Consider the following 22852-nt stretch of genomic DNA (forward strand, 5'->3'; position numbering starts at 1 on the left):
CAGACACAGGAAGGCAGGACTAAATTACTACACTGCTGCTGCAGTAGGAGGTGAAAGTTAAAACAAGTAGCCTACATTTTACTCTTATGTACCTGTACTCGAGACATAACAATAAATAAACTTTAACCTGATGAGGATAAGATGTCATCAATGCCTGTCTTTGTCACTAAAACAGATAGAATCACATACAGCTTTTGAGGAGGATGCTGTGCATATAACGCACATTTCCCATTCTCCTACACAGGCAGCTGTTTTAAGCGGTCACATTTCACTGCACTCTAACCCGCTGTGACATCCAGCGGTCAGTGACCCTTTTATGTATAGCTGTGCACAGTAAAATCCTCAGTGTTAATTTATCCATTTGTAACTCTGAGCGTATACAAATTTAACCAAATCGAACCTTAGGGCTCCCCCCGCTGATGTTTCCACACATTTCACTCATTGGCCAAATGAGCTTTCAGTCAAAAGCAACAGGAGGATTAAGGACCCCCGGTGTACTGGTTATGACCCCTCACCTTTCACCCCTTGCCCCTCACACTGAGGCTGGCAGTCAGAGGTGCCAAGAAAGACATCACACCAACGAGTAAAGAGTCTCGGCCATCCTAGGTCAGGTTGAGGCACCATGACCCCTGGGCTCAGTGTAACCACACCAGTCTATTACACAGTGAACTCCTTAGTGTTAAATGTAACCAAGAGAGGGTACAAATGTTACATTTGTATATTCTCTCAGAGTTCCAAAAGGATAAAGGAACACTGAGGATTTTGAGTATGTAGTATGTGTGTGTCCACCCTGCGTGTGTCTTTTATTAGTTTCAGATGTTCTAACTTGACATAGTCAATGATATGAGGAGGCTTTTCTTTGATCCTTGGGGCGGTGTAAACTCCTCTCTCACCCTCTCCTTGCTCGTTTCAAAAGAAGAAGCGGGGCATGGGAATTTTTTTGTTCCAACAAGCAGGAAAAGCAAAAACATTCTTTATTGTGGCATCAGGTTTCCCACCCTGGCTCGTGCTGTATCTCGGAATGCCCGGAACGCTCCGGAAATACACTCTGTTTGGGTTTCCAGGTCCCATTTCCTCACGTCTAATCTGCACTCTATGCTTTTTGGGGGCTAATGTAAACATTTCTGGTGCTGCCCCCCTGCTAACTCTCCAGTTATCACTTCACAGTAGACTCCATTTAAAGTTTTTAAACTCATAAGAACTGTGTTTTTTTAATTTATGATTTAACTACGTTAACATTCTTTAGGATCTGGTAGCAACCACAAGAGGCTTTGTGGTTTTATTAGCAAGTCACTCACTCAAGTGCAGAGTGTCAAGTGGATGGCAGAGTTCACACCAACTATAAAAACATTACAACGGTGAACGATATAGTTATAGTTATGGTTATAGTTGTAGTGTTCAGTGTGAACAACAACATATCTATGAAGTATGACTCCATATTTGGGCAAGGTTTCAGCCCGATCTGACCGCCATGAGCTTGTAGATTGGCTATTTTCGATATAAGTATGTAGGGTGGTTGTGCGTGTCTTTCAGTGGGGTTGATGTGCACTTGTACTAAACTCATGTGTTGGTTCAACAGGACGTGTTCCAGTGAGAGGCGTTCCACGGCAGTCTGCTCCCAGGGCCAAGAGATGACGAGTCTGAGCACCAGCGAGCTGGAGGAGCTGTGGGAGTCATTGGGGGAGGGGGACATGAACTTCACAGGCGAGCTGGGCAACATATCGAGCGTGTACGCCACAGTGTGCGTCACGGCAGTCAACCGCAGCTTCTTGCTGTACACCATGTGCATCCTGTACATTTTCATCTTCATCATTGGCCTGGCGGCTAACGCATTGGTCATCTGGGTCAACGTCCGCTCCCAAAGAGACTCTGCCCCTCGCCACGAGACGCACATGTACATCGCCCACCTGGCTTTCGCAGATCTGTGTGTGTGTCTCACCCTGCCTGTGTGGGTGAGCTCGCTGGCCCAGCACGGCCACTGGCCCTTCGGCGAGGTGATGTGTAAACTCACGCACCTGGTGTTCTCCGTCAACCTCTTCAGCAGCATCTTCTTCCTGGCGTGCATGAGCGTGGACCGCTACTTTAGCGTGACGCGGCGCGGAGATGGCAAGGGAGGCAGGCGTGGAAAGCTGATCCGCTGGGGGGCGTGTGTCGGGGTGTGGCTCTTTGCACTGGTCGCTTCGTTGCCAGACACCTTCTTCCTGCATGCTGTCAAGTCGTCGTACGGGGACACCATGCTGTGCAGGCCGGTGTACCCAGAGGACACCCCACATGAGTGGATGGTGGGCATCCAGTTGAGCTTCATCCTGTTGGGTTTCGCCCTCCCCTGGCCCGTCATCGCCGTGTTCTACGCCCTCCTGGCCAGAGCGGTTAATGGCTCCTCTTCCTTATCCTCCTCCTCTGCCTGCTCGGCGGTGGATCACGAGCGCAGGGTGAGCCGCAGGGTGATCCTGGCCTACATCGTGGTTTTCCTGGGCTGCTGGGGGCCCTACCACGCCGTCCTTCTGGTGGATGCTCTGGTTCAGCTTGGCCTGGTGCCTCTGAGCTGCGGGCTGGAGAACGTGCTGTATGTGGCCTTACACCTCACCCAGTGCCTGTCCTTACTCCACTGCTGCTTCAACCCCATCCTCTACAACTTCATTAACAGGAACTACCGCTATGACCTCATGAAGGCCTTCATCTTCAAGTACTCCACTAGGACTGGCTTGGCGCGCCTCATAGAGGCCTCCCACGTGTCCGACCCTGAATACTCCGCTGTGGCTCTTGACAACCCGCCACAAATCTGAGCTCCATTCAAGCTCGGTAAACAACCCCAGGAGACTGTCTCTAAATAGCGATGACATAAATGTAAACCGATCGCTTCTACCGATTGCTTCTAGACAGCCTTTCAAGTTAATATAGATTTCTTTGCCCATAAATATTGGCAGGATGTCAATTTAAATTAATCTGACCAGGTTTTCATGCTTATACAGTAATATGTCTGCAAACTGGCTCTCCAACCTTGATGGACAGAGGTGTAAAAAAAAAAGCACTTAGAAATGTTATGAAGAGAGTTGTTCCCTACTGTAAAAGGTTGTTAAAGCCAAAACAGTGACTGTAGATTTGTATCTCTCTGCAGCAGAGGTATGGACCAATCATTAGCTATGTAGTATTTTGCATTGTGTATGTGTGTATGTGTGCATTGTGTATGTGTGTCTTTGTATGTTCATCGACATGCGCATGTCTGTGTACTGTATGGGTGCTTGTGTATTTGAGTGGATTTGCCTTATTTGTAATAGCGGGCAAAAAATGTTCCTACATTTTGTACATAGTCAAAGGGGCATTAAATACTGTACCATTACTTTTGGTAGAATAATATTAGTCTTTGTATTGAATCATATTTATATTTTGTATGCTTTAATCATTGCCTATCCTGCGCTGTGATTCCAAGTTCTCATGCATTTGATAATCTGCATTATGCTTCACTCAAAGCTGCCTCGTTATTTTAGTTGAGTCACCGACTGGCTCAATGTTCCAGTCCTGCTGTCAGATTAAACTATCACCTCACGTCCTAGTGATGAAACCTTCAGATAAAGAACTATATAAATCAAGCTTAAGTTTGCAGTTGTTTTAGGCCTCTATTTAATTGTCTATGAGACGTATCTTAATGGTATGTTACTATGTTCACAGATACACTGTAGACAGTAAAATCCAGAGTACATATTTGTGTTAGAATGGACCCTTTCGGGGTCTGTACATATGTACTGGATTTTACTGTGTAGTAGAAGTTGGATCTTTTCAGATGACGTAACAGTCTATCTCGAAATGAATTGGATTAACTACATGTGTGTGTGGTCTGGTTGTCGACCGAAACCTCTAACAGACTTGTATGGTTCTTTGCCTGAAGGCTTCAGTTCCCCTCCCTCATGTCCCGCCATCTAGGACTACTGACCTGAAAGAGAGCACAGTATACATAGCTCCAATCCTGTTTTGAAATACGGTATACAACTGAATAGTGATTGAACGTGCCAGCTAATTTTAGCATCAGCGCTAAAAGTTAATGGCGCAAAAACGACACATGTTCATATGGTATTAATCCTGCTGTGTCAGCAGCACACAAGCCTCAGACAGCTAAGCCTTTATGACCAATAACTGAGAACAGCTTTACTGCTCTCTCATGTAGGTAGCAGCTGTGGTGTATACAGCTAAGTGTTTTTTAAGGACTGAGTAGCAAGGATAACTGAGTGCATGTGCAAGTCCAAAGATATTTCTCTATGTATATTAGCGATTTGTGTGTGTGTGTGTGTGTGTGCGCGTGTGTGTGCGTGTGTGTGCGTGTGTGTGCGTGTGTGTGCGTGTGTGTGCGTGTGTGTGCGTGTGTGTGCGTGTGTGTGTGTGTGTGTGTGTGTGTGTGTGTGTGTGTGTGTGTGTGTGTGTGTGTTCGTGTGCGTGTGTGTGTGCGTGCGAGAGAGAGAGAGAGAGAGAGAGACATAGGGAGAAGAAGTGAGGCCACACAGTCTGCGTCACATAGCTCAACACAGAGAGCTGATGTTTAATCTGTCATAAACATGGAGATATACAGTTCACTCACTGTCTGTGGTCGGAAACACATTTTGTTTGATATGTTTCAAAGAGCACATCGTATTATCTAAATCGGTTACGTATGTATACTGTTACACTGAAAAGACTCTGCGTTGAGATTAGAAATGAATGAAGACATGACCATGTGCCTACAAGAACAGAGGCATTCCATTGGTATTGTAATGTCTACCATGTGTTTTGTTATATATTAAATATGAAAAAAAGACCTATTTTGCCTTGGTGTGTTCTTTAACTCTTGTCAAACTCAATTCATAACTTGTAACAGACATTCCCCTGATATTATATTAGATCCCTTTAATACGGATTTTAAACCACAAACCCGAACTGCATTCGTAAGACAAAGTGAGGCAAATGTGCTTCTCGTGACAACCTGGTGCTTGGACATGAAGTCATACAGACTAATGCCAAACATAAGTGTCACTTGATGTGCTTAATCCCATGTAATTTATGGACTGTATCCTCCTCAACATGTCACGGTCCAGAGATGGACCATGGCTTCAACATGGACTTTAGCTTGACACTTGGCGGAGTTGGCGCATCTTTTTCAATTAATGTCACCATTAATTCATAGCTTATGTAGGCATGAAATCATCATGAGCCAAGAAAAGAGAAGGCGTTACAGTGGATTTGGGGGTTGGTAAGAGTGCCATACATCATTGTGTGAAGCAGCTATAATAGCCTAGCACTTTAACACAGACAAATGCAAGAACTCATGCAAGTGCACTGTGAATCCCCCCCCCCCCCCCTTAAGGCCACAGAACAAAAACAGTACATACGTGTTTTCAGAAGAACAGTTAACAATAGTTCTTATTGGGGCGCTATTCTATCTAAAGTACATCAGAAGTCCATGTCCCACAGCATGTGTCCAATGTCTCAGAAGTAGACTGAAGCTGCAGACAGACTGTATGAATGTAACACACACCCCTGCTGCTCTATGATTGAACAGCTTTTGTTTTAGTTGGCTCAGTCTGAGGCTGTGAGTTGTTTGCTTCCCTTTACAATTTGTCGGCTGTGAATGATTCCCTTCTTGATATTCCTGTCGGTAGGACATGCTTACCCAGAGCAAGTCAAACAGTATATTATCCCAGAGCTAACCATCCGCACAAAGTTAAACATGCCCCGTGTGAGTGAAATATAGAGCTTGGAACTCCGGGGCAAACTCCATCAAGTCTAATGTCAAACCAGTCTACTTTTGAGACAGAGTTTCTGTCTTATCAGCTGCTTTCAGTTCTCACACACACACACACACACACACACACACACACACACACACACACACACACACACACACACACACACACACACACACACACACACACACACACACACACACACACACACACACACACACACACACACACACACACACACACCCCTGTAAATCTCTGTGATGATCTATTCAAATGCTGCCTCAACCCTGAGGAATAATATATATGGCACAGTAAGTGATCCTAAAGCTGATGAATGGCACAGTGAAAGTATGGCACAGCAGATGTTATATGTACAACGAAATTATCTGTTTTCTAACTTGTAATCCTGTTTTTTTATCAAGGCCCTCTATGAGTTATAGTACACATTGGATGATGCTTTCTCTTTTGATTTGATTTAATATGTGGAGATAATGGGCCACAAATGAATTTGGTGGAGGGAGTATCGCTTTATGGTATATTGATGTTCCATACCGTACATAGTGGACTGATAACATTTACAATGATTAAAGACACAGGGAGTAGAGGTAAAGAGCAATCTAGCAGGAATTTAGGGGCAGGAGTCATGCTGCTCCTCACTAGGCAAGCAACCCTTGTGCTTTCAGGGGTCCATAGGGAACTTAATGTGATTTAAACCTGTTAGCACATTGATGGTGTGTGTGTGTGTGTGTGTGTGTGTGTGTGTGTGTGTGTGTGTGTGTGTGTGTGCGTACGTGCGTGGGTGTGCGCGCGCGTGCGTCCGTGCACTGCATGAATTGCAGTGTTGGATGCAAGTATGGGTTGAACTTGTTTAATGACTGCATTCAGTCCTGTTTTGTTCAATATGGACCCTAGGAGGAAGGTAAAGATGCGGCCACACATGTTAAGTAAAATATTGTATTTTATTATTGATAATTGCTCGGACCCTCTGTCACAATTCTGTTTTAATTAGTCCCATGTTGCAAATTCATTACGGGGGCCAGAGCTCAGCTCTGGACCTGTTTTATTATTCGCTTTATTCTGTCACTTCTTCTGCCACTTTTCGCAGTTCTGGCTGAACCGCGCTGTCGCTTTTTACGAAACTCGGACATATGGTAGATGGTCATGAAAAACTATCAAGAAATAATTCTCACAATTTTTCTTCCAAAGGTGGCGCTATAGCACTCAATTGAAAATGACAACTTTGAACAGGTACAACTCATGCCCTGTTTGACCTAGAGCCATGAAACTTGGATACACATGTTGGACACTCATGCTGAACAACTTTCACCCTCTGACTTTTGACCTCTGACCTTTAGATCTCCCACCATTTTGAATTATATGAAAAACAGTCATTGGCTCCTAACTTCTGCATTTTTTCACTTATGGAAAATCCGCTGCAAAGTTTTGTCGACAGAGGTCCAAAGTTCACGTGTACAGAGTTTCGTGCAGATTACTCAAAAATCCCAGGAGGAGATAGATTTTAACTATTGCAGTTTTATGAAAATTATTCATCTGCCCCTAACACATACATGCAGACTCACATTTCTTTGAAACTTTGCAGAAAGGTTGAGGGTCATTCCAAATATCACTGAAACCAATCTTACTCCAATTGGCCAAAGGGGGGCGCTATAGCAATTTTTTGAAAATGCAAACTTTAAACAGGCATAAGTCATGCCTCGTTTGGCCGAAAGTCGTTAAACTTGCTTACACTTGTGCCTTGACCCATGAGGAACACATGTATCACTTTGACCAGTAAGCTCCGCCCTTAGATTGTCCGCAATTTTGAGCAGTTTGAAAAATACTTGTTTTTGTCAGTTCTGGCTTAACCGTGCATACGCTTTTTACGAAACTCGGCCATATGGTAGATGCTCATGAAAAACTATCAAGAAATAATTCTCACACTCATTCGTCAAAGGGTGGCGCTATAGCACTCAATTGAAAGTGCCAACTTTGAACAGGTACAACTCATGCCCTGTTTGACCTACAACCATGAAACTTCGATACACACATGCGTATCTTCATGCCCGACAACTTTCGTGGTCTGACTTTTGACCTCTGACCTTTAGATCCCCCACCATTTTGAATTATATGAAAAACATTCAATGGCTCCTAACTTCTGCATTTTTTCACTTATGGAAAATCCGCCGCTTTTGTTTTGTCGGCAAAGGTCCTAAGTTCATGTGTAAAATGTTTCGTGCAGATTACTCAAAAATCCCAGGAGGAGATAGATTTTAACTATTGCAGTTTTATGAAAATTATTCATCTGCCCCTAACACATACATGCAAGACTCACATTTCTTGAAGAATCCCGGAGTCCCCGGCACCAAACGCTCGGCCCAGGCGAACTGGATGGCATTCTTCTCGCCAGCGGCCTCTGGGACGAGTTTGGACTCCACGTGGCGGGAGGGCAGAGGAGTCAGGCCTTGAAACCCCGCGATGGGGATACCGACGGACGCCCTCGCTGGCTCCATCGGCTGCTCGAGCTTGCATCTGGCGATGGCCCGCTTGAGCACAGCGGTCACGGTCTCCCGTGGTTCCGACACCTGGTTGGCAACCACAGGGACCGCCGTTGTATCCGGAGCAGGCTCCGGTGTAGGCTCAGGACGGTCCGGGCTGGACATCGCAACCTCCTGAGACGGTTGGTAGGATGTGAGGCCTACCTCGTCACAGTTGAATGTGTGCCCAGTTGTCTTGTGTGCCCAGTTGACAGTGTGCCCAGTTGACTGCGTGCCCAGCTGTCTTGTGTGCCCAATTGACTGTGTGCCCAGTTGACCTGTGTGCCCAGACGGCTGTGTGCCCAGTTGTCCGGTGTGCCCAGTTGTTTTTTGTGCCCACCTGACCGGTTACCATTTATATTATCTATCTATCTGACTATCTATCTATCTATCTATCTATCTATCTATCTGTCCATCTGTCTAACATTGATGTAGCCATAGTAATGTTATAATCATGTAGCCTACGGTATAATAAAATTATATTTAATTATATATATATATATATATATATATACACAGACAAACACACACTTTTATTTTTAAGTCCTAAATCTACTTCCGCTTCTGGTCTAGTCTTTACAGTATCTTTGATATTAAGATCGAGAAATGAAAGAATGAAAAAGCAAAACCCTGTTTTCTTACGTTTCATTTTTTATTTTTTATTTTTTATTGAAGAATGAAAAAATGACCCGAAACGAACGTAACTCAGTGGCGTGCACAGACATTTTGAGGAACAGGTGCAGTAAATTATACTTTTTTTGTGTTTACTTGGTCTGCTCTTTTTCCCCTCTACACCTATACCTCTTTGCCAAAACATTTTTTTGGCTAAAGTTCTCCTCAGAAAAGGGATGCTAGGTTTCGAGTGGTTATGGTAAAAAGAAAAATCATATCACATAAAGATTTGGCGGACCACCTGTAGTAACTCTGAGGACCCCCTAGGGGTCCTGGACCCCCTGTTGAAGACCCCTGCTGTAAACTGAAAAAAAAAAAACACTTTTTCCCCCTTTTTTTCAAAAGGGCACTTCTGGTCAAGAGGGCAGGTGCTCTAGATCCACCTAGAGTCTATCTGTGCACGTCCCTGGCCACCCACAGAGGAGCAGCTAGGAACTCAGTGCCTATCTCATGGACGCAATCACATTGCCAGGCCCAGGATTTGAACCCAGGGCTTTCTGTTTACAAGACAGGCTCTCTACCCATTCAAGTATGGCCACTCCTTTGAACAACACAGTGGTTTTCAAATTCTTCATATCAAGGACCCCCAAATTGTATTTTGCTGCGGACCCTCATCTGAAGAGATTTTATGCTAGGGGGCCCCCAAAGAAAGTACTTTCAAAAGTATTAAAACTTTGTCACAATTATTTCAAGATTGTTTTGATTGATTGAATACTTTATTAACAGTTTGCAAAAAGCACAGAGGTACAGTTATACAATGAATTAAACATGTAGATCTGCTATTTGTAGGATTTGAACCCAGGACCTTTTGCCATTATGTAGAGAGAATCCGAACTCAATTAACTATTGTACTTGGATGGATTCCTCACAATAAAGCCAGAGGCTTGTTTCCATTGTGCTCCATAAACATTCAAACACCTAGATATTCTAGACAAGCAACAGCACAATATACCAAAACAAAAATCTGTATTTTGTTTGTATCGTTGTTATCGTTGTAGTCACTTAAAGCAGAACCCAAACTGGTCTGGATGAGCAGGCAGCATGGTAGCTCAGCTCACTGTGCTGAACATTGTCTACATGATCCAAAAGTCGTGGGTTCAAATCCTCCTGCTCCTTTACTCTGAAGCATGTTTTGAAGACTTAACATCCAGGAACTACACTTAAAAGTACTAAAAGAAAGGATGTGTAAATGTGTGGTGGTGCTGTAGGGCAGTGGAGTTGGTGAACACCTCTGTGGTATCTGCAAACAGGGCCACAGGTTCAAGTCCAGCCTAGGCATTGAAGCCAATACTCGTTTCTGGGTGCTGCTGTGTCTGCTGCCCACTGTTCTTCTCAAACTAAGCTTGTTTATTCACACTTGTGATTTATTGAATATTGCTACCCACTGTTAATTATTGGAATGCTGCCAGCCCAGTAGGTAGCGCTCACTAACACAGGGGTCCTTGTGCCTTGAAAAACAAGACCCCAGTTATCTTCCACTAATAACATGAAGAACATAAACGCGCACACACACACACACACACACACACACACACACACACACACACACACACACACACACACACACACACACACACACACACACACACACATAGTTACCTTCCACTAATCACACGAAGAACACACACACACACACACACACACACACACACACACACACACACACACACACACACACACACACACACACACACACACACACACACACACACACACACACACACCATTAGTCAATCATCATTATGTTGATTGACTGGATGTGAGCAGTGCTTATTAGATATAAATAGAAGGCAGGTGAGAGATGCCAGGGATCACTTCAGAATGGAACCTGTCCCCCCTGCTGCAGGTAAATACAAACTGTTTGAATGATATGAAAATTACATCTTTTTAGCCTGACTATTTAACATTATTGTTTAAGAATTGGGTTTATAGCCTAAACTATAGCCTACAACTAAACTACAACTACTAAAACCAACTCAGTCAGTTGTTTTCAAACCTCTTCCATATCAAGGACTCTCCTATGACAGGGACCCTGTAAGGCTACAAGATGTGTGTTGTATTACAAACAATATTATTAACACAAATCTTGTATGTGGGTCCCTGGCACATGTTTTCAGATGGGATCTGTGGCCAAATACAAATGACTTTGGGGGGGTCCTTGACATGTAAATGTTTGTGAACTACTACCTGTCTTTAGTAATTTCTGAAACCAGAGGACCCCCAAAATTAAATGTATTTGGCCCCATCTCAAATATTTGGTTCCAGGGACCCCCAGAAGCAAAGATTTGAGTTGTTATGTTTGCTTAAAAAAGAGGGGAAAAAAAGATATATCTTTTTAGCCTGACTATTATCTATCTATCTATCTATCTATCTATCTATCTATCTATCTATCTATCTATCTATCTATCTATCTATCTATCTATCTATCTATCTATCTATCTATCTATCTATCTATCTATCTATCTATCTATCTATCTATCTATCTATCTATCTATCTATCTATCTATCTATCTATCTATCTATCTATCTATCTATCTATCTATCTATCTATCTATCTATCTATCTATCTATCTATCTATCTATCTATCTATCTATCTATCTATCTCAGATTTTGTTCAAAAATGGCAGATCTACAAGCTCATAGCGTGGTATTCGGTGCTGGCCTGAGCTTGTATATCTGCTATTTTTGAACAGCCAAAATATAAAGGGTTAAAATTATTGTGATGCTATATTAACACCCCCTGGGGGTCCCGGGACCCCCACACTGAGAACCAATGGCCTACACAACTGAACTGTTTTGTCTTCTTTCCAGAATCTGAAGTTGACCAGAAGAAGACATCTTGAGGACATGCAGGTGGCTGGAGTGACGAGGAAGATGCAGATGGAAACGGATAATCCGCTGTGACGATCTAGGTTTCTATATCTATGGCTGTTGCTGCAGCGTGTGCAGTGAAGATGGCTGGAAGGTAGGAACTATGATGCTGTTGCTGCAGCGTGTGCAGTGAAGATGGCAGAAAGGTAGGAACTATGATGCTGTTGCTGCAGCGTGTGCAGTGAAGATGGCAGAAAGGTAGGAACTATGATGCTGATGCTGCAGCGTGTGCAGTGAAGATGGCTGGAAGGTAGGAACTTTTTAAAATTCTTTGCTGCTGCTGGTTAGGGTTAGGGAGGTCACTTGTGTTGCGCCATTCGCGTCATAAAATGTGCCATTCGCAAAAGAACAAAAAGAAAACAATGGCCTACACAACTGAACTGTTTTGTCTTTCTTTCCAGAATCGGAAGTTGACCAGAAGAAGACATCTTGAGGACATGCAGGTGGCTGGAGTGACAGAGGAAGACGCAGATGGAAACGGATGATCCGCTGTGACGATCTAGGTTTCTATATCTATGGCTGTTGCTGCAGCGTGTGCAGTGAAGATGGCAGAAAGGTAGGAACGATGATGCTGTTGCTGCAGTGTGTGCAGTGAAGATGGCAGAAAGGTAGGAACTATGATGCTATTGCTGCAGCGTGTGCAGTGAAGATGGCTGGAAGGTAGGAACTTTTTCAAATTCTTTGCTGCTCTTGGTTAGGGTTAGGGAGGTCACTTGTGTTGCGTCATAAAATGTGCCATTCGCAAAAGAAATCCGCCAACGCAAAACAAAAAGAAAACAATGGCCTACACAACTGAACTGTTTTGTCTTTCTTTCCAGAATATGAAGTTGACCAGAAGAAGACATCTTGAGGACATGCAGGTGGCTGGAGTGACAGAAGAAGACGCAGATGGAAATGGATGATCCGCTGTGACGATCTAGGTTTCTATATCTATGGCTGTTGCTGCAGCGTGTCCAGTGAAGATGGCAGAAAGGTAGGAACTATGATGCTGTTGCTGCAGCGTGTGCAGTGAAGATGGCAGAAAGGTAGGAACTATGATGCTGATGCTGCAGCGTGTGCAGTGAAGATGGCTGGAAGGTAGGAACTTTTTAAATTTCTTTGCTGCTGCTGGTTAGGGTTAGGGAGGTCACTTGTGTTGCGCCATTCGCGTCATAAAATGTGCCATTCGCAAAAGAACAAAAAGAAAACAATGGCCTACACAACTGAACTGTTTTGTCTTTCTTTACAGAATCTGAAGTTGACCAGAAGAAGACGTCTTGAGGACATGCAGGTGGCTGGAGTGACAGAAGAAGACGCAGATGGAAACGGATGATCCGCTGTGACGATCTAGGTTTCTATATCTATGGCTGTTGCTGCAGCGTGTCCAGTGAAGATGGCAGAAAGGTAGGAACTATGATGCTGTTGCTGCAGTGTGTGCAGTGAAGATGGCAGAAAGGTAGGAACTATGATGCTGATGCTGCAGCGTGTGCAGTGAAGATGGCTGGAAGGTAGGAACTTTTTAAAATTCTTTGCTGCTGCTGGTTAGGGTTAGGGAGGTCACTTGTGTTGCGCCATTCGCGTCATAAAATGTGCCATTCGCAAAAGAACAAAAAGAAAACGATGGCCTACACAACTGAACTGTTTTGTCTTTCTTTCCAGAATCGGAAGTTGACCAGAAGAAGACATCTTGAGGACATGCAGGTGGCTGGAGTGACAGAGGAAGACGCAGATGGAAACGGATGATCCGCTGTGACGATCTAGGTTTCTATATCTATGGCTGTTGCTGCAGCGTGTGCAGTGAAGATGGCAGAAAGGTAGGAACGATGATGCTGTTGCTGCAGTGTGTGCAGTGAAGATGGCAGAAAGGTAGGAACTATGATGCTGTTGCTGCAGCGTGTGCAGTGAAGATGGCTGGAAGGTAGGAACTTTTTCAAATTCTTTGCTGCTCTTGGTTAGGGTTAGGGAGGTCACTTGTGTTGCGTCATAAAATGTGCCATTCGCAAAAGAAATCCGCCAACGCAAAACAAAAAGAAAACAATGGCCTACACAACTGAACTGTTTTGTCTTTCTTTCCAGAATCTGAAGTTGACCAGAAGAAGACATCTTGAGGACATGCAGGTGGCTGGAGTGACAGAAGAAGACGCAGATGGAAACGGATGATCCGCTGTGACGATCTAGGTTTCTATATCTATGGCTGTTGCTGCAGCGTGTCCAGTGAAGATGGCAGAAAGGTAGGAACTATGATGCTGTTGCTGCAGCGTGTGCAGTGAAGATGGCTGGAAGGTAGGAACTTTTTTTAATTCTTTACTGCTGCTGGTTAGGGTGCTGCTGGTTAGGGTTAGGGAGGTCACTTGCGTTGCGCCATTCGCGTCATAAAATGCGTCATTCGCGTCATAAAAAAAACAAACGCAAAAAAACCAAAATAAGGCGCTGGTCTGGTTCTCCTGGTTTTACTAGGACAGGGTTCGATTCCCTGTGGCGCCCTGCTCATGGTTTGCGTTGCATTTACATTTCCCTGGTTTATTAGCACTTGATTGGTTACATTGTTATGGGGGGCAGCAGTGTTAAAATGTGTCATAGGAGGGGGGAGGTACAGGTTGAAATGAATATGCATTACTGCATGCATTTTATTTTTTTCTAATCAGTTCACCAATCCTCTCCCATCACCTGCAAGAAATGCACTGCACCTTCCATCACCATGTCCTGAGATACTGTGTTCAGAATGTTTTGTCCCTGTTGGCTTTTGTGACCCAGGACAAATTCATGTTATAAATGATCTGAATTCACCAGTGGTGTAAAATAACTAAGTACATTTTTGAGGTACTTCCAATTGTCTATACTATTACTTGTACTCCAGTACATCTCGGAGGCAAACTACAATTATTTCAAAACTTTAGTTACTTTGCAGGTATAAAGTATTTATTACTTTATAAAACATACATTAACCACTTTAGCCCTTTTTTATACCTAGGCCATTTGAAAATGGCAGATCTACAAGCTCACAGCGCGATGCGTTGTGAGCTTTTAACATTTCAAACATTTTAGTACTTTTACTTTTGGTACATTTTGATACCAAACTTCTACATTGCAGTATCGATACTTTTACTTAAGTAAAACATTTGGGTACTTTTTCCACCACTGGAATTAAAGGTAGGGTAAGTAATTTGCGTTGGTTAAAATAATTGTTAAATAGCTCTATATTCTGATAGTACTCATTGCTATAGAGTGTTTGTTCAGTATTAGGAGTCTCCTTGTCTCTCCACCTCTTTATTAAACAGAAAATGCATTTTCGTTTCAGTTTCATTTCCAATTTTATCCAACCAGGACAGAGAACTCAATCAGGATACATATTAAACAAGTGAAATTGGAAGTGATGACTGTAACAGAGAGGACCTCTGTTACTATGTTAAACATGTACTTGAACCCTTATTAATTGAACAATATTTGCACAGCATATGGGCACTTTAGATATTGGCACTTTAATTATTTGCACAGTTGTATTTGGCACAGTCCTGATTTTATTGTTGATTGAATACATTTGTAACTGAACATTTGAATTGTGTTTCCTGTTTGTTGGGCTGGCCACTCAGCTACGTAGTTCCACCTGGAGACAAATGTTTAGTGGTAATTAGGAGGAGCAATGCAATGTGTAGAATAGAATGAGGGCAATAGAGACTTGAGTGCAATATGTTGGTGTAAGATAGGTAATGTTGAGTGATGATTGGAATCTTAACAGTTACTGTTCAAGTGGAGCTGTTCTGTCCAGTGTAATTGGGCTGGACCAAGTTAGAATAGCAGAGGGGGTTGTGATGTGTTTTAGAGTTGCTTATGGTTGTAGTAGAGGGGAAAGAGTATTTTGTAGTTCAGTCAGTTTGAATATACTTGTGGGGGTTAAGGGTATTTAAGTATTTATGGTGTGTTTATTTATGTATTGTATGTTATGATCTGAGTTAGAACACCCCTTATAATGGTATAGTCCAGGCTGGCTCATTAGCTCAGCTGAGCATAAAAGGCAGTCACTTGCCACTATTGAGAGAGGTCTGTTGAGGGTGGAGCGCTTTATGTGATGTCCATGTTCCTGTATGTATTTCTGGTGAATAAATACACCTACTGGTTGCAACCTAGTACCTGGCTCTGTACTGATTTCCAGCCGCTAAATGGCACATCCTCACAATGACACTAAGAAATGAGCAGACAAAATTGGAACTGGAACACTATACAAATTAAGCTTTAAAATGGGTACTTTCTCCTGATTGGTTGAGATTTTGACACCTACCGAAAAATGTATTTTCTGTTTATTAAAGAGCTGGAGAGACAGGGAGACATCTGTTACTGAAAAAACACTCTATAGCAATGATTACCATCAGAATATAGTATTCTAACCTTTTAACAAAATACTTTTTGTTTTAACCAAAAAATATCACTTACCCTACCTTTAACTTTATTTAAATTGATTTATTCAAACTTACTTTATACATAGTAACTATGGCTACTAGGTGTAAACATTTACTTTCTACAACACCAATATGTTTGTGTTGTAATGTACTGTATAGTTCAAAGCCATCTGCATCCAAAGTCCCTTTCCCCACACCACCTCCACGGAGGAAATGACACTCAAACATAGTACTAGAGTGGGACTTGAACCTATGACTTTCTGTTTACCAGGTAGCCACTCTACCCATTCAGCTATGGCTGTCTCTTCAGGCTTAGTGGTTCTCAAAAATATGAGCGTTCCAAATTTGGCAAGATGTTGGGTACACCTTGATTTATTGTTAGAACCTGTAGTTGAACTTGCATCCTCACACATCATAGGCAGGCGCCATTACTCAGTGAACCACTGAGCTTTTGTTTAATGCTTACGAAAGAAACCTTCACTTTAAATCCATTTGACTGTATACCATTTGTATATTGTCCCTTACACCAGTAGGGATACTATAATACTAGTCCTGTGTAGTGGAAGAAAGCTGGTGAAAACTATTACTAAAATTGATAAGTATTAGCCGCAGACCTCCTCCGATTCTTCAAAATGTTCTGTTTGTTTTAATAGAGGATATGCGTGTGACATCATCATCAAACCCGGAAGTTATGCAGGAATGCCTACTGAGTGTCAAAAAAATACTTTCTGGCATTGACAGCCCATGCATCCAAACAGAAACGTCATATCTGATTGCATTAAACAACATTAAACAATGTTAAACTCATTTTGCATGTTTCTTTGCCACTCGATTTGCCACTCGATGTGCCATTCACTTTAAGCATGCGCATATCCTCTATTTGTGTTTAGATTAGGGGTTGTAATATTATTCATTTTAAATTGTATCTCCATATTATGTATTTACTTTGCTAATTTCTTATCTTGTGTCCTTATTATTATTATTTTTGCAAAGAATGTGTATTGCTTTTTTACATACAAACATTCAAAAGACAAACATATAAACAAATAATAAAACAATAAAACAGCTCGGACACAACATTCATAAAATAAATTGAAAAGTGTATGAAGATAAAGCAAGAACATGATCAAAGGGAACACCTCCCGGCCACTGATATCCTCCCAACAAGGAAAGGAAAAACACCATGTATAATAATTCAAGATGTGTGAAAACACCAGTTACCAGTGGCACAAGGACACTAGCCAGGACAAAATGCTGGTATGGGAATCCCCCAAGCACAGTGGCGGACAGCGTGGGTCCAATATAAGCTAAATATGGATCCCAGATCTTATAAAAAGTCCAATTTGAAATGCAACATACATGTAATGTATTCACAAGGGATACAGTCCATCACAATATTATGCCACACTCTTTTGCAAGGAGCACCGTACCTGATCCAGAATAAAAGAATGTTCCTTCTGGCAGCGAACGTTAACAAGTTAAATAACCTTCTATGTTTAACATTTACAACGTGACCATCTGGGAGACCAATTAGAAAGACACAAGGGATTTAAATCGATAGGAACACCAAAGATAGAAGATGGTTCTGCTACAATATCAGACCAATGGTTCCGAAGCTTCACACAGGAGCATTTTATTTTTGAGAGCAGGGGTTATATGAACACGGTGTAGTATTCTCTTTGATCTGAATTTTATTAATTTCACTGTTTTATTATTATTACGGGGCTTAGTTAGTTTCAACTTTGTGAATATGCAGCTGGTTATCTCCAAATGTAATGACAATTTAATATTTTCATATAGTCAGTCAGTTATTATTACCTGAGCAACCAACACACACACACACACACACACACACACACACACACACACACACACACACACACACACACACACACACACACACACACACACACACACACACACACACACACACACACACACACACACACACACACACACACACACACACACACACATAAAATAACATTTATACACAGCACTGCAGCTTTATAGCTACAACTAGATTGTTTCTGGCCCATTCCCAGGGTTAATTCTCAATCAAGTTTGTGCTTGCTTCAGTGGATCTGGGATGAATTCCATATGTATTGCAAATGAAAGGCCTTGAATTATTAATGAAGCTGAAGGAGAACAGCAGCTGCTGTAGCTCAGAGGGAGTTTTTAGTGTGAATACAAGAAGCAGCCGAAGAAGTAGGAGGATATAGTTTAGTGCTCCGTGACTCCTCTTCCCTCCCGGAGAACGGGACGAGTGTTACAGACAGATGTTGGGCAGATGCTGAGCTGAAAGAAAGTCAAAGAAATTCGGAGGTGAAAGGCCATCCAGTCTGAATTTGGATCAAACATCACCAATCAAGCTCATCATTTGACACAGCCAGAGCTTATTTAACTTTCCAACCAGGCCTGGTAACATTTCCTTCCTCAACGCTGCAGACTATAATGGAATACAACCACAGGAACTGAGGTGTGAAAAGGTTCTTTTGAGTTGTTAATGTGTGAGTATGATGATGCATCATGGAATGTCAGAAAGTAACGTTAGACAATCCAGCCAGCTTTTTGTTTACAGAAAGGGAAAACAGATTGTTCCAAATAAAGACGATCATTAAACACAACCCACAAGCCCCACAAAAGCGAGATTCATAATAACATGTCTTAAAAAGACTCCCCCGTGGACCATACGGTACCACACACCTGACAAAGATTGACCTCTAGAGATTTGCAGAGAGTTTCAAAAACAACCATCAAATCTACCCTGAAAGATAACCTATGTCATGCTTTTTGATCACTGCTGCCTACGGCCTGTAAACCTGAAAATGCTTCTCAGTCTTTCTTCACCATGAGTGTGAAAGTTCTACGTTTTTCCAGACCCAACACTCACAGCCGTAAGCAGGACACACGGCTGTGAAGCCTTGATATTCTGGAGGTGATTTATGCCATGATCGTGCCTGAGCTGTGGATCCGGTATTTAGGCGGCACTTAATTCATCTGACATTCCGTCCAGTAAAGAGAGCTCAGCCGGACGCCTGCCTATATAACTCATCCCAGATCAGCAGCACGCTCATGTCAGCGTTAATGATGGAACTTCAAAACCGTGTTCGGGAAAAGGGGGCAGCTGTGTGGTAACTTAGAGAATGCACATGACACTATACTAAACTATTTTCCAGCATTATTATGAGTCAGCTACGTGAGCAGTCGATGATGTGTGTGTGTGGTTATTATTCGTTCTTGTCACGTTATTGAGTTACTTGCATACTGTACTTTTTTAACAATCCCCCCCTCCTTATCTTCATTTTACATTTTTCTGACAGGCCAGACAGGGAGATAATGGGAATTAATTGGACGATAAAAGACACAAAGCTGTAATCTACTCAGAAACCCTGTTTGCCCTTCTGTGGATGTGTTTATCATAGCAGTCTGTCAATCATCCCTTTTATTCTTCACGAGATAATGAACACCCTACATGCAATGCTTTAAGACACACGGTTACTATATGATACTTAAAAAGAAAGTTAAAATAAGGGTGATGAGAAATGAGGAACACAGCTCATCATCAGAGGCAAATTCAGCGACACCTAAAAATATCAAAGTATTATTTGGCTCCTGTTCCCTCATTCCCTGTACTGCTTGGTGCGTGATGGTGTTTGAGCAGATGAATGTTCTCTGTCTGGGGTCAGACTCTGGGTTTCCACAGTAAAAACATGACTGTTTGCTCAGACAAAAGCAGGCCAACCCATGCAACGCCTTTAGACACACGACATCTCTGAACCAGAACCCCCCCTAATAAGGTTTATAGCTTTATAAACTCCCAGTCGCATTCCTTGGTGCGACGCAAGACATATACAACACACGCAAGAGGCCTCTGTAAAGAATAGCCAGATGGAGTGTAGTGTCTCGGCTCACACACCACAATGTTTGCATGCACTTACAGTACAAACACATGCAAAATGGAGTATATGCTCGCATGCTCGCACGCACACACACACACACACACACACACACACACACACACACATACGCACGCGTGCACACACACACACACACACACACACACACACACACACACGCGCGCGCGCACACACACGCATACACACGCACACACACACACACACACACACACACACACACACACACACACACACACACACACACACACACACACACACACACACACACACACACACACACACACACACACACACACTGTACAGTATGCATGTGCACGCACACACACCTGCACCATTGATTGTACTCTCTGTTACATGCATTATACACATACGTAAACATGTTTCTGATGATGAGATAAAGCCCTCTGAACTTAATGCTTTATTGAATTTAAGTTAACACTCTCTCTCTCCCAGGGGATACTGAAATCCATATACTGTAGTATATGTTGCCAAAAGCTTAATTAATTTCATTGGCTTTTTGCCTGGAAATCATTACACGACATTAGGAGACACAAAACTCACAGTGTATGTAAAACGATAGCCCCAAATCAATCCAACCCCCAAAAGGAATAGAGAGGAAAATAAAGAGGAAGACATAACATGGCTCAATGTTACCTCACAAAGGTGGCGGATTTAGAGATTTAATCAAAGCTTGCATTGCTGTTGCTTGCATTAATATGTGTGATGTTATGGTTTACATAGCTGCAGATGTGATTACATTGAAATATGTCGTCCTTGCCCATCAACCATTCACATGCTTTGTCACAGACACCCCATTGTATATATCCAAGCTTTCAACAAACTCTGTCACTGACGACGTGTCAGTGTTTAGGTTCCCTTGTCACTGAGCGAAAAAGAGTCTCTCTGTCTCTTTCTTGTTCTCTCTCACTCTTCCTCCTCCTCTGGATAGTGGGGTAGTGACAGATGCTGGTATCAGTGTGGCTATCACTTTACAAGGGAGTTTCTCTCTCTCTCTCTCTCACACACACACACACACACACACACACACACACACACACACACACACACACACACACACACACACACACACACACACACACACACACACACACACACACACACACACACACACACACACACACACACACACACTTCACACCCCAGGGTGGGAAAGACGGTCTGGATTTCATTCAACATAACACCTCGAAGTGTCTTGACTGAAACAAGGGATAGTCATCATCCCTCGTCAGGATCAGGCCTCCGCAGTGGAAGGCCCCTGCACCATCGTCATCACCACAGCACTGATACTACACTTGAGAGTGCTCCGTCCTGGCACTCACTCGGTGCTTGTGGCTGTGGTTGCAGGTCCATGCTAGCTCAGGCAATACCGTGACATGCCCAATGCATCCAAGTGTGATCGGTGAGTTTTTGGATGCAGAAATGCATATGCACAAACACTCTCTCTCTCACACACACACACACACACACACACACACACACACTCACTCACTCACTCACTCACTCACTCACTCACTCACTCACTCACTCACTCACTCACTCACTCACTCACTCACTCACTCACTCACTCACTCACACACACACACACACACACACACACACACACACACACACACACACACACACACACACACACACACACACACACACACACACACACACACACACACACACACACACACACACACACACACACACACACACACGCTCAGTGAACTGGATTTGAACTTTCCCTAAGTGGAGTAGATAACTGAAAACTCTGGTTCAGAATTTGAACCTCCCGTGTCTCACTGGCTGAGGTCAGCTGCGGTTGGCCTCCATTGTGCACGGCATAATGATGCCTCAACTCACCGATGACCAGCTCATTCAGGCAACCCCCGGTGTGCTGTTTCTGTCACACTCCTCTGCTTGTGATAAAGGAGAGTTTTCCTCGCTACTGTTCCGCCAGGCTCGGTTTCACCACATTCAATAAACTTTTGTGTGGTATGACAAATGAGTTTGTAAAAAGAAAATGTCTCCTGCGGAATAAAACTGAATTGAATTGAGATGAATGGGGATAGGAAGTTGTAGTTTCCGGGTTAGGGGCAGGGGGGTGGGGAGGCATTGGGGTGGGGAAGCTGAGAGGCGGCACGCCCAATATATCTGACACCAAATCTCAGCATTCACCGGCACAATTGACCTAATGAAAACACACCAGAGTTTGTACTCCCCCTCGGGACGTATATTTTGAATAGAGCATTTTCAGAGGCTGAAGGGATTGTAGCCCCGTGCCCCCTTTTCACCCCCTTAAGCAGCCTGGTTTTAAATCACCTCATGTATCATTTACTGCTTTTCTAGCCTCGGGTCGCCACTGCGGTTGTCACAACTGTAACCTTGGATATTTTTCATTGTTAAAATAATACAGATTTGGTTGCAGCGAAAGAGCGACTTCTATATCCTTGCGAAAAATGTATATTGGTATTAGCATTAATAATAGTTGCAAAAACTATGTGAATATTCTATCAAACCAAAGAGTAAAATGGCATGGAAGGAATAATATTGATATGATTCTATGCAGGAAGCTCAGCCACATTAAAGAGACTAGAGAGGGTCATGGGCCTCAGTAAACCACATTCCTACCCTGATCTTTAAACATGTTTTTTATTTACTGGGCACGGGGGGTCTTGTATTGGACATAGTAACGTACTGGACATTCCTCCTTGTATTGAGAATCATCCCAGTGGAACTGGATGAGTGACCATGATAACCCTGC

General features: G+C 43.0%; 1 protein-coding gene across 2 annotated transcripts in view; it reads left to right on the plus strand.

Moving 5' to 3' along the window:
• LOC311064636 (atypical chemokine receptor 3-like) overlaps positions 1–4786 on the plus strand; it is a 6917-nt gene extending 2131 nt beyond the window's left edge. For both annotated transcript variants that reach the window (XM_084084542.1, XM_084084543.1), the window contains exon 2: positions 1580–4786. In XM_084084542.1, the coding sequence (XP_083940668.1) occupies positions 1632–2786 (1155 nt within the window). In that variant the 5' untranslated portion in view covers positions 1580–1631 and the 3' untranslated portion in view covers positions 2787–4786. The remainder of the gene's footprint in view (positions 1–1579) is intronic.
• Positions 4787–22852: the final 18066 nt, after the last annotated feature.

The sequence above is a fragment of the Gymnoscopelus microlampas genome (assembly GCF_963454915.1).
Source record: "Gymnoscopelus microlampas genome assembly, chromosome: 17".
Classification (NCBI taxonomy): Eukaryota; Metazoa; Chordata; class Actinopteri; order Myctophiformes; family Myctophidae; genus Gymnoscopelus; species Gymnoscopelus microlampas.